The sequence below is a fragment of the Bemisia tabaci genome, chromosome 5 (assembly GCF_918797505.1).
Source record: "Bemisia tabaci chromosome 5, PGI_BMITA_v3".
NCBI lineage: Eukaryota > Metazoa > Arthropoda > Insecta > Hemiptera > Aleyrodidae > Bemisia > Bemisia tabaci.
Window position 1 is genome coordinate 8056228 of NC_092797.1, and position 13395 is coordinate 8069622.

The following is a 13395-nucleotide window of genomic DNA, read 5'->3' on the forward strand; positions in this document are numbered from 1 at the left end:
TTACGGAGCCCGTGTAAACAATCAGGAAGGTGAGTCCACGTCCACCGCCGCGTATGTGGACACCCGCGGCGGCGGCGGGGGGGGGGGGGCGGTGGCGGTTGCGGGCGCGAGTGGTAGTGGTAGTGGTAGTGGTCGGTGTATGGTGTTAAATCGTCGGGATGTTGAAGTTGACGAGGTCGAGGTAGGTCGATGCCTTCACTTGACCAGCCTCACTCGCACTCGCCATGCCACTCCGCTCCGTCGAGCCAGAACCGCGTAAGTCCCGCCGGGGTTAAATACGCGGATGAGCGGTTTTACTTCGCGGGGTCGCCACTACCGTCGGCCAATTCATCGCCGCCTCCCTGCCCCCCCCCCTCCCCAGCGCACCGTGTCAAAGCTCCCGGCATGTTGCCGAAACGCTGCCGATTTCGAAGGCGACCTTTAAGGTGGATCTTCGGCCTTTGCGCCTTGCGTTTTGGATGTATTTTGAATTTGAACCATTCGGTGGATTATTTTGGGTGAATCGAAATTGAGGGGCTTTCCGGAAAAAGGGCACATAGCAAAAAATTGCGTTTGAGAGAAATGCATTTGAAGTTTTGATCATTACTCTATGGGCACTGATAGTGACTCCCGTTCGAAATCGGGAGTCCTAGCTGCGATGAAAGGTACCATCAGTGGCCGGAAATCAATGATGGAAACTTAAAATGCATTTTTCTCAAACACTATTTTTTGCTGTGTACCCTTTTTCCGGAAAGCTCTTAAATTATTGTCTGAAGATCGATCGTTCAGGAATTTTCCTGCCGAAAATCAACTTCCGAGATCCTAAAATAAAGTCAAACGCACCGGTTTCATTCTGCAATCGATTTCTATGTATCGATGTGGATGATTAATCGAATCGCTCGGTTCAAAAACAGCCCATCTCGAAAAAACAAAATTTTTCAGGAGATGATGAAAACTGCGTAACAGTTGTAACGTAAACGAATAAACATCGTAGAAAACCCGAGTTGGGTCGTTTTCGAACTGAGACATTCAGGTGGAAACAGTACATTTGACTTCGTTTTAAAATGTTAGAAGATGTTATTCGGGACGTGCATTTGGCGTTTGTGGAGGGGGAGGGGTTAAGGAAAGCGTTACGCCATATTTTTCCGTGTGAAAGCTGACGGACCTACGTTACAAAGGCGTTACGGCGCGAGGGGAAAGAGGGTGGAAAAACCTGAAATTTAGTGTCGCGTACTTTACAATCAGACTTTAATGGCCTATTTTCTGTGACCATTCACAAGAATTTGTCTCAAACAGTGACAAGTGTCGCAAAACTACTTTTTCTCCGTTACCTCCTTGTTCTTTTACAAAGCAAGAAACGTCCCATTATACGTGTTGATCTCAGAAGGCTCTCATCAAAAGTCACGCTATTTTCCTCGCAAAACACATTCTCACACATAGTATATCATGATTGATGGATTTGGAATTATAATCCCAACAACATGCCTCATTAAGAGGAGGAAGATCATTGCAATCAGTTCCAGCCGTGTTCTGAATGCCTTTTTGCCGTTCGTGCAACTTATCAGCAAAAAAATTGGAATCTGAGGATTTGCATAAGCCTCTTGATCCGTTTTAAGCACTAATTAGAACAATTTGTTTTATTTATTTCAGTAGTCCAATGACCCTGATCAATTTACTTATTCCGCAGCCGTGTGACTATACGAATCTACTGTCAAATGGTACCGAAAAGTTTGTGTCATGACATATGTCTAATCAGAGAGAGAGAATCACTATTTCCCGTAATCGGGGAAAGTTAAAATAACGATAGGCAAAATGTTTTCTCCAGAATTTTAAGTGTTGGTGGGCTGAGATCCCTTTCTTTTACTATCGTGGCAAGGAAAAACGCCAAATAAGCCTGCGCCCGGTGCCAAATTTCTGTCGATAAAATGCGCATTTTCTAGGAATCTTGCGAAAATAATTCCTTCAATTTTCCGGGAAAATTTATTGGCAATTAAATCTAAACTATCTGAAAATTGCAAGGAAACATCTGCAAAACTAAATTCTCAGAAGTAAGTATTTTATGAGGGGATATCTGGACTGCTTTTTGCAATTAGTAAATACTTTTTATAGCTCGTCCGTAAGAGCACGTATCCGAGTAGTATAAGAGTCCGTAAGTCCACTTCGTCGCCTACCTGACTTAAGGGTGTAACTACACCCTGCGATGAGCCTTGTTTTCCATACAATTCAATGCTTTTCCGGGCTCATCTCAATGTGTAGTTACGCCCTTATGTCAGCCAAGCGATGAATTGGCTGCATGCGAATGTTCATACGGCGTTTTTCCTTTGTACGGCAGCGTAGACGGTCATATTCTTTTCCTGATGAAATGTGGCAACAATGGAGGTCAAACAGTGGCGCCGATTGGAGGAAAGTCCTCAATTTCCCACGGTGAAAGCTCGTCGAATTTCAAGTTCTGGCGGCAAGCTCGCTTCGGCGACTGGAAATGATGAAGTAGAACGGGGAGGGGTAAAAAAAAAGAAGGGGGGAAGAAGAGCAAATGCGCATTAGGTATGTCGCGCATGGATCGCGCGTACCAGTGTAGAATGTGGAGTAGTATAATAGGAGGCCATTAAAGATGTAAATAAACACTTGCGCTGGAGCCGCGTAGTCGGCCGTCCCCGGCGAAAACCGCATATCAGCCCGGTGTTACCCTGGCGGGTTACGCGATTTTGTCTCGGAACGGTCGTGGAGCCGACCGCGCTCTGGCGGACGCCACTTTCCACCCGGATGGACCGTCGATCAACCAGCGGGCTGATTATTGGAATTGATAGACAAAGCGATGGGAAAAAAGACGAAGGGAAGAAGGAGCGATCCTATTGGTCGTTATAAGGTAAGGAGGAAAATAATGGACTAACTGGATTGCATTTTTGCAAAAGGTTGCATTTGCAAAAAGGAACGAAGAGCATTGCAATGTTGCTAAGATTGTGCAACTTCATCCTGTGCAATAATTGTACTGGAACCATGCAAAAATATGAAATTTACATGGTAATTATCGCCTTAAATTTATGGTTTATATGGTGTAAAACAGAAATTGTTTACAGATGATCAGGTTTTTCTTTAAGACGAAGAAGATGCATATTGCATCCTGTGCAATAATTGTACTGGAACAATGCAAAAATATGAAATTACATGGTAATTATCGCCTTAAATTTATGGTTTATATGTGTAAACGAATTGTTTAAGATGACAGGTTCTAAGACGAAGTATAGCAGTATTTCAGCAACATTCTTGGTTCCTTTTTGCAAAATGCAATCCAACTATGGAGTCTCTTGTTGTGGGTTGTTTGTAAGTCTATTACTCACCCCCTATGTCCAACCACTAATAGGATCCCTACATTTTCCCGCCGTCGTCTTTGTCGATCGCTTTGTCTATCAGTGTCATTAATCAGCCCGCTGTTGCACTCAAGAGGCATTGCCAACTGATTGTGAGCAGATTTTAGTCAAGAAAAATCGAACATTTCAAAGTAAGGGGCTGACAGCAATTATTTTAACATATTGGAGCGCTAATTGCCTATTCGAGTAATTGAAGGCGGAATGAGAAACTCTTTTCTTGATATGATGAGAGTTCTCTTAGTGTGATGGTTGATTCCAACAAGTTGCTCAATGTAATATCTGATTTCGCTAGATAGCGGGCTAATTATTGTGGTGATAGACAAAGCTATAGACAAAAAATACTAAGGGAAGATGGAGCGATCCTATCGGTTGAAACGCGGTTTTTCATAGAACAAGGGGGAAAATGATGAACTTACCTTAGGGTCTAGGTTGCTGTTTGTTCATCTATTACAGACCTGATTTTTCGTTCGGTTTTCTCTTTGTCTCATTTCTCTATAGCTTTGCCCATGAATTTCAATTGTCAGCTAGGATTGAGCTTTTGCATTTAATTTTGGGGGCTTTGTCAGAATCGAGATACTTCAAAGTTATGCTAAAGAATTCAAGACATGCTTAAAGAGAGTTTATTTCTCTAAAATATGGTTACTTAATGCATATAGTTCATCTCCCCACTCATCTTATTGTCTATTTGAAACCAGAATCTAATTACATTTGATGCAGGAAAAGTCATATTATTCAACAATGTCTCGAGTGCAGTAAGGAAAGCGAACCTGATAGAAAATTCCTTCAACGAGAAGTTCAAAGCAAAGACTACATATGCTTGTAACTCGCACTTCTTCAACTGCCGATGAATCATCAGAATAAATCCAATCTTCATATGTTTTTTGCAAAGAGTAAAGTAAGATTTTCCATCTTGTCATTGATAAATGCTTCACTTGCAAAAAAAGGAAAAATAAGAAGAAAAACAGCAACCAGAGATATACATCGAGAAGATCATATGACATTTAAATGGCTAAAACGCTTGGCTAATTTTCCTTTTTCGACGAAGTTATCAAAACATGTCTCAGATTTTTTTTCCATTTTAATGAGTGAACAAACGAATTCAAGTTGATGACACATCGTAAAAGGCATTAAATCATGCAAACCTTCAAAAATGCCTCTATGAATACCTTTTTTCGCACTATTTTGATGACACATGTCATAAAGATGCTCTTTATCCTAGGCTATATACACACATTCGTTCATTAACTTAGAGGTTACTCTGGAGTTCAAACAAGGAAACTCATACCTTGTGCTTCTTGTCAGACAATTTGACGCCACTAATGAGCCATCAACTTCTCAGAATCCTAAATGACGCTTAAACACTCGAACATTATTTGGCAAGCTCTCCTCAAAGTGAAGCAGAAAAAACAGAGGCTTTTCGCGGAAAACTTCATGGAAAGTTTCTGGATCTGGACAGTGACCCTTTTCTACAGGTGAAGACGTGAAGATTTAAGAGAACCTTCGGATGATAATTGAGTGCATATGGGTATTTTATCAAATTATGCGGCATACCAACATGCTTTCCCAGGATTATTCAACGAGATACGTTGTGAGCATGTGTTCTTTTCATCATTACACATTGTTTGGATGGTAATGCAATGATGATGGATTGTGCCAATGAAAGTTGTTAATGTAATTTGCAAAAATTTAATCGAGGACTCCATCTGGAATGAAGTTAATCACGTCTAGTTCTCTTTTACGCTTTTGTTGGAATTCGGTCATTGAAATTAGTTCAGTGACAGGTCTTACTACGCAGTTGAGAAGTCCCATTTATTTTTTCCTAATATAATGTAGGTCACAAGTGCGTGTAATTGATGATCCTGAAACGTCCTGGAGGTAGCACAATTTTGGATTGATTCAGCTCCGTAAACAACAGAGTCGCATTCAAATTAACTCTCTTAACAGTTCATTGAGTCCCTTTGCCTGCACGGGTTTCACAAATCACAACTTGTAGAGTAGTATTGGGAAACTTTTGTAAGTCGGAAGTAAGGCAGTATGCTCATTTTGTTATTGTCGTATGAACTAATGTCATCTAGATTTATACCGAAAGACTCATGTCATTTTAAACCTTTAGTTTATTTTTATCTTTACAAGGGTACTTTTGTGCGTTTACTGACCGATTTTGTCTCGTATTACCATTGCTATTAAGGATGATCAACCATTAGAAATTAGTATATTACGTCGGTGTGCCATGAAACACGTCATGCAAATACTCAAGCTATCTATTACCACTTAGTTTCCAAATACTTTTGAAAATTTTTGTGGATGGAGATGAGGCACAAAGTTTTTGCAGTACTCACAATATTTTTAAATAAAATGTGTTTTTTTTTTAAAAAAAAAAAAAAAAAAAATTGGAATAGTCTACCCAAAATTGCATAGCCTCTTTCTCAATTTTTTCAAGTTAAATTAGCCGTGAGCTTTTTGTATGTATAAGTGTTATTTTAAAAAAATAAATATCGAATGGAAGTGGAATGTATCAACACTCAAATACTCACACGACGTCTCTCTTTAGTTGGTGATTTTATAAAGTATCAGGATTAATTTCCCTGTACCCACTAAAAAAATAGCAAAGCTTTATTATATTTTTACACGCTCCTCGCACATATCTTTTATTTGTTGCTTGTTTTTCCAACATAATGAACCGGCCACGAAAGCGATTTGTGTCAATTGGTCGACGCTACGTTAGCGATAAGTCTTCTTGCGCGAGTCGTTTCACCGACGCCATTCATAAAAAAAAAACACGCGTTAGTGCGTCTCTCGCACGCAGAGACGCAGATAAAAATAATCAAATATCAATTTTGCGGTTTGAGGAGGATACAAATATCGTTCCGTTGCGTCAGAATATAATTTCCGAATTGGCATTTAAATCCAGTCCTCGCTTTGATTACTTTATTGTTCGCGGTTCCGCGTTTTGCGAGCCTCAACCTCCGAGCGCGCACCCTACTCCGGCGGCGCACGGTGGACCGAATCAATCCGAGAGGTCGGACATGAATTTTTTTACTAAAACTGCAAATTTTGATGTTTATTTCGTCACATTTTAAACTTCAAGGAGTGCTCTGAGTAGAAAATTTTACGAGAAAACCAATGGAACCACTTTTAGAACCTCAAAGTTTTGTAGAAACGAAGTTATAAGCGTTTAAAGTTTCCAAATTTTGTCCTACTTCTCCTATTGCTTTGCTCCAGTGTGCGGCGTATCATTTTCGCGATGCTCTAACGGGTTCAAAACAACAACAATAATTATCCTCGTCCCCGTATTGTGATTGTGATTTATGCCCGCACTCTGCGCACGCAGATTTGCTCATCCTCGACATCGCGCAGCATCAATCCAGTTCCTGACAGCACCCTTTTAAATGTAACCTTTCGAGATACCGGCTCTTTATTTTCGCTTTTATTTCATCGCATCCATCTTTAAATTTATTTTAAATAACGACAATTTCCCTGCACTAGAAAAAAAAAACACATTGGATCTAGAGTCCAGACTCTTAAAAACATCGACAAGAAAAAATACTCTTGATTCAATCAGTTTTAAGCTTAAATCAAGAACCAAGCCTCTTAATTTGAGCGGATTTCCTTTTGATTTTAGCTTAAATCTGATTGAATCAAGAGTCCTTTTTCTTGTCAATGTTTTCAAGAGTCTGGACTCTAGATCCAATGTGTTTTTTTTTTTTTTTTTTTTTTTTTTTTTTCCGGTGTGAGGAAATGCAAGATACGGAATGGAAATTTACCCCTCGTTTTTGAGAGTTTCTGACTCCTTCTTCTTTTTACACTTCTTTTTATTCGTCTTCGTTCCCTTCGACTTATTTTTTATTCATCGCTGATCTGAAAAATTAGTCACATTTCGGATCATAGATGCTACGCCGCAAAGAACCGCTACTCTGTTAAAAAATTTGCGTGTTGCGCAAGTCTCTTTTTTGAAAAAAAAAATTGGGAAAATTTGTTCTTACTGTAGGGCAGGGTGGTTTTACACTTGAATAAGAAGGCAATGTCAGTGAATAATAGGAAGCCAAAATTTGTTTTCTCTCATGCGGCGATTCTTTTTATTCTTTTCTCACGCAATGTTCTGATGCTTTTATTTTGTTCCTTTCCTAAAAATCGCAAAACAATAGTGTATCACTTTGTTTCAGATCACACTTGTCAAAGTAAACGTGGAATTTTGAGTTTTGGCCGTCATTCTTGACGAAACAATGGACGCGCCACGTCATAAGTGAGCGAGGGTAGCCTTAGCCTTTTTTGGATCAAGGTGGCGAAGTCTAAGTGTCAGAGTTTACGCGTAGTCCACATGAAGTCGTGTGGACTGAACTAGGAAAATGGTTTCTGCGTCCGACCATCCTTGAAAGAATCATTCACTTCCACGAACAATAAGTCTCCGCAGAACACCCAGCAAATCTCTTTCACAAAAGCTCAGATACATGATATTCGTGACTTTAATGATGGGATAGCCGATAAATGTTTTATGTTTCGAGTAATCGTGCTGTCTCTGATCTCCCGGCTGGAAATTATCTCAAATGATACACCGTTAATTAATTACATTTCAATTAGCTTTTTTTCGCACTATGCCGCTTTAATCGATCCTATAGGTCAGACATTTTGTCTCGATAAATATCGATTGTTTAACATACATTTAAATGTATGAAAAACAGTCTTGTCACCTTGCGAGAATCGCAACTTGATTATATATACTGTAAATAATCCATGCCAGGCGAGGCAGTCCATCTCGATTACTATCGATTGTGCAACGTACACTTACATGAGAGTGCCCAACTTGCAAAAATTGCCGCTGGTATAAGTTCTTTGTACTTATCCGATTCTAGCTGAGACAGTCCACTTCGATAAATTTCGAGTGCTTTACTTACATTTACATAGATATAAAACAGCATCGATGGCGTGGTGTGCTTTGCGATGTATCGATTGATCTGCGATTGAAACGTATGAAAAAGGATCGATAAACAGGGTGTTCGCAACAAACACCTTGATAATCGATTCTTTACCACAGCTTCAAAAGGGGAAATATCGATAATCGATCATTCACGCCTCACCACTGAACAGTATCGTCAAGTTGCGAGGATCGCAAATAGTTTAAATTTAATGTGAATAATCGATTCTAGGCGAGGCGCCATGATACCTAGTCCACCTCGATAAACATCGATTGTTTAACATACATTTAACTGGACAAAACAGAGGGTTGCCAACTTCGCCACTTTGTGGACATAGTGTAAATCAATGGATTTGTTTTCACACATCTGTTCGATAATTTATATACTTGGAGGTGAGCGGTTACGTAAGGAGTATCGTAAACGATAATTCCTTTCGATCGTTTCATAAATTGAAGCTGGTGTCGGCCACTCATCACTCATTCACTCCTGGTGTTCCAAGAAAATGGATGGGGTAAGGCGAATATTTCTCTAAGGAAGAATAGAAAAACTGTCTGCGGTTTGTGAAATCCATACGATCGATTGATACCGAAGAGGCGCCTTGACTACGATGGCGTGGCGTGCTTTGCGATACATCGATTGATCTGCCATTCACACTTATAGAAAAGGATCGATAGACAGGGTGTTTGCAACGAATACCTTAATAATCGATTCTTAACCACAGCTTCAAATGAGAAGATATCGAAAATCGATCATTCACGCCCCGCCACTACTTGACTAGTGAAGCAAGAAGCAATAAAAATGTAAAAAAGGGCAAAATTACATTGTGTATTTTCAGCATGACTTTTAAAAAATCGTTGTGGGAAAACGAGAGGAGGAATGTGTCAATTCAGTAGCCGCAAAACCTATCATTTTAGTTTAGGAGCAACTCGGAATTATACTACAGATTCAGTAAATTTAAAAAAAATCCATACTGCGGACTATAGAGGAATTGGTTCTCTGATAAATCTGCATAATTAATTACTTTTGTTTTATTGCCAAAACTGTAATTCTTCATTTTAGTCCAGATAAAGGTTTTAAACGTCCGAAAGTCAGGAGGATTTTGCAATTTTGCTTCGATTGTCCTTGTTGAACAATTTTAGTCTGATAGGCAGTAGTATAGGTATCTATTTCTGTCAGTTTTCACATCGTTCTTCATTAGGTAGCAGTTCTATTTAAATCTGTAAATTGCATTTTCACCATAATGTGCGTGCATGCTAAATATGTTGAGTTTTGCCCTAAAACTCATTAGAGTTCTAATTCTAATTTGTGGTATTTCTTGACTTTGATCTCTCCTGAAAATTAGTGTGGACCCAAAAAGTATTCTATCACCCTGTTACTAAATATATTCACGAATATCAAGGAGAAGAAACTCGATATCACGATATCTTGTGAAAGTATCCCATCTTAAAAATAACATTATCTCCCTGCCTCGTGCGATTTTTAATTTCCCTGCCGACTGATCTATAGTTAGGAAACTAATTGAGAGCTGACGCCGATTTTTTTATGGCGACATCCTCACATAACGCGAGTGCGGCTTCTGTCTGTTCCGGTCGATTTTGGAAATTGTATCTCTACTGCCTCGTTTAAAATTGTCCTCCATTATTTGAGATTCCAACGTATCGGCTACCCCAGATTTAACTTCTTACAATGATACGGCTAATTAGGTTACATTCGATCTTTGTCGCGTGTATCAATTTTATGGGAGGGAAGGAGGGGGAGGGGGCGCACCTCTATCCGTCAACCTTGATTGGAATTAATTTATCACGAAGTAATCGTATCTCATGACACTTTCATTTTTAGTTCACGTAAATAGAAGGCTAAAGAGAGACTATCACGCTATGCATGTTGTCAAATGTCCCCATCAATGAAATACCAATCAAGTCCAACGGATATGGAAATCTCCTGATTTTGTAATAAATCTATGAAAATGCTCATATTTGACAAAGTTTAGTACATAGTACTTTTGAGAATATGTTCTTGAGTCACAAGGTTTAATTATCATCAAATCACTGTTAACGAAATGTGTCTTACTTTGTTATCAGTAACCGTTGGGAAAATTGTTGATTTTACTGGATTTTGATTTAGACTTAATGGTCACAAGCAAACATGATTTGATATTTGTGATTTTTACATAGATTTGAAGCATGTTTTAATAATTCTCCTTCCTTCTGTTTCAGGTACGTCATCAGTCTATCTTTCTCAACTTCTACAACGTATCCATGGGTTGTTCGTAAGTTCATCGTTTCATATTTCAATGAAAATGAAATCTCTAATTTGGAATCTCCCAATTAGTAGAATTGCATCAGTGCCTCCGGCGCAACCTCTTTGTAAAGCGTCCTATTTTGAACACACTAACCTAAGAGCTTAATTTTGAGAATTTGCAATCTTGTCATAATAGCGGCTCGATTATAGATGAAGAAGATGACGACGGGAAAATGGAGTTAGTCTATAGGTTCAAGGAGGTGATGGTGTACCCTTAGAGGTAAGATGATGGACTATCCCTATGGGGTCTATCATGGGTTGCAGTGAGTTAGTCCCTCATTTTCTCCCTTAATCTACATAAACCACCTATTTCAACGAATAGTATCGCCCTATTTTCTTTTTAACCTATGTCTATCACTTTGTCTAAGAATTTCAATAATCAGCCCAAAGGACATGCAAATACACAAATCACTGGCAAAGTTCTGGAGTAGCCGGGACCGTGTGTGGGATTAATAATTGCCGAGTGGCTTTTGCAGAATTCTGCAAGTTGGCAACAATGTTTTCTCTCCATTTAAACCTATGGGAAAGTATCGATTCTCGGAGGGGCCAGGTGCGCCAAGAAGAATCGATTATTCAATACAGGTTTAAATGGAGGAAAGCCATTGTTGCCAAGCTGCCGGATCGGCCTCCGCGAGGCTCGGAAACCGGTTTCGTCGGCGTCTTGTCGCGGTCCGGTGGTTATCACTGGAATCCTGATGTATTTACTCTCGAGGATGGGAGTTCCCGTCCCTTCTAGCCAGCTCTGCACGGCAAAAAAGACGTATGACAATAGGGCTTATATTGTAAGTACGCTCTTCTTGCCCGGCGCAGTGGAATCGGTGAGTGACATCGCATCGTCGACCAATTGGACAGTTTTTAAGATAAAAAAAAAAAAACATGCAGCTTTATATGTCCGTGTGTGGTTACTGCAATGAATATATATGTTCTAACGTGAGCCCCGTATGTACGCATCTACGGGGTGTTTCGAGTTCAGCACTCGTTTTCTACAGGTGAAGATAAAAACTTCCTGTCCATGAACTGTCTTATGTTGGAAAACGCATTCAAAAAAATTACCTGTCCAGCCCGATTACTATTTTGTTGGATGGGACGGGCGTTCCAAATATCTTACCAGGGGGGCAGAAAGTTCTTTGGTCTAGATTTTGAGCAACCAGGGATTCAGCTTAGATATTATGACGTGGTTCCTTTGTTCTAATTTTTCCCAAATTATAGCGCGTTCGCAGTAACTTTATAAAAATTCAACGCGTTTTTGGTTACTTATCCAAAAATTTTACAATCCCGTGGTAATTTTTACAAAAATTCAAAACTTACGCGTTTGTTTTCTCAAAAATTCAACGCTTTCACGTGTCCGTGATTTTTGCCCCATCCAACTTTTCTACTCATGCGTCAAAGTCTCTGAGTCAGTCGGAAAGAATTTACGTTCCCCTTCATTTCGTGGATATGCAAGTTTACGTACCTGGAAGTCGAAATAGTTGTATCACGCGTTTCGCCCCATCCAACTTTTCTACTCATGCGTTAAAGTCTCTGCGTCAGCCGAAAAGAGTTCACGTTCTCCTTCATTCGTTGATGGGCAATTTTACGTACCTGGAAGCTGAAATAATTGTATCACGCGTTTCGCTACATCCAACCTCTCTACTCTGCGATAAAATACGAGTCCGCGGAAAAGAGGAAAATCTCATTTTCATTGTCGGCAACAAGTGAACATCTTGCACCACTGCCTAATAATTCCCAGCACAGAAAAAAATGGATGGTGCTGACGACAGAACCTTTTGTTCATACGGCTCCCACAGTTTCTTTGTTACACTTACAGAACTTTTGGTCGTGGGAACAGAGTGCTCTGTTCCCACGACAGAAGTTCTGTTCTCACAACAGAAAAGTTCTGTAAGTGTAACAAAGAAACTGTGGGAGCCGTATGAACAAAAGGTTCTGTCGTCAGCACCATCCATTTTTTTCTGTGAGCTTCCAGCCGGAATAAGTTGAATTTTTCGACTGAAGTAAGACTAAGGGAACAATTAAAGACATTGTGAAACAGTACCTAGGCGTTTTTTAAACCTTCATTTGTTATTGTGCAGCCTTTCAGAGTCACCACCAGGGTCCGTTTGTCTTAAAATTTCTGATCAATAATTCGAGCTTTTTGTCGTTGAAAATAAGCCTTAAATCGCTGAAAACGTCCCACGAGTATTTCTTATAACGATTTTAACCTAGCGATGCCCTGCAGGGAAATAAACGGTTTAGTGCTGAGTACCAATTGTTTAGATCAAAGGGATCCAGCCGATATGGCAGTATTGCTGATACCCACAGTTTGTAGAGCTGGACCTTAATGTAGTGGGGCTTAGCACCACTGCCATATTAGCTGGCTCCATTTGATCTAAACAGTTGGTGCTCAGCACTATACAGTTTTTCCGTGTGTCTTCGGCTGTTCTCTCTCGTTATCCAAATCTCAAACTATGTGATTTGCTCGCCTTTGTGCACAGGCAAAACTCACAATTTTTCCTCGAAAAACATGGCCTTGACTTTTTCGATCACCCTGAAAGTGAAGTTCTGCCGTTTCGCGCTGTCCAATTTTTCTTGGCTCTTGGGAGCCAACTCCTGCCTTTTTAAAGTAATAACATCCTATAAATATTTGGATGTCGCCAAATAAACCCAAATAAAAAGTTAATTTTTGAAGAAATACATGTATAGGTGAAAATTTTCTGATACTTTAGGTTATAATGCGAATTGAGTTCTGTGAAGAAACGGAAGAAAAAAATTCCGGAATTTGTCCGAAAATTCGTATTCTATCAAAAAGAATCCGGTAACGTCTTGTAAGCGCATAGCTTGTTCTTCCTTACTGTAGT

General features: G+C 39.8%; 1 protein-coding gene across 5 annotated transcripts in view; it reads left to right on the forward strand.

Moving 5' to 3' along the window:
* The window catches only part of LOC109034861 (uncharacterized), a 391518-nt gene that overhangs the window by 205879 nt on the left and 172244 nt on the right, over positions 1-13395 (forward strand). The window contains exon 4 of one of the 5 annotated variants that reach the window (XM_072300241.1): positions 10477-10529. The exons of the other annotated variants lie outside the window; for them this stretch is intronic. Within the exon in view, the coding sequence (XP_072156342.1) occupies positions 10477-10529 (53 nt within the window). The remainder of the gene's footprint in view (positions 1-10476; positions 10530-13395) is intronic. 5 annotated transcript variants of the gene reach the window in all.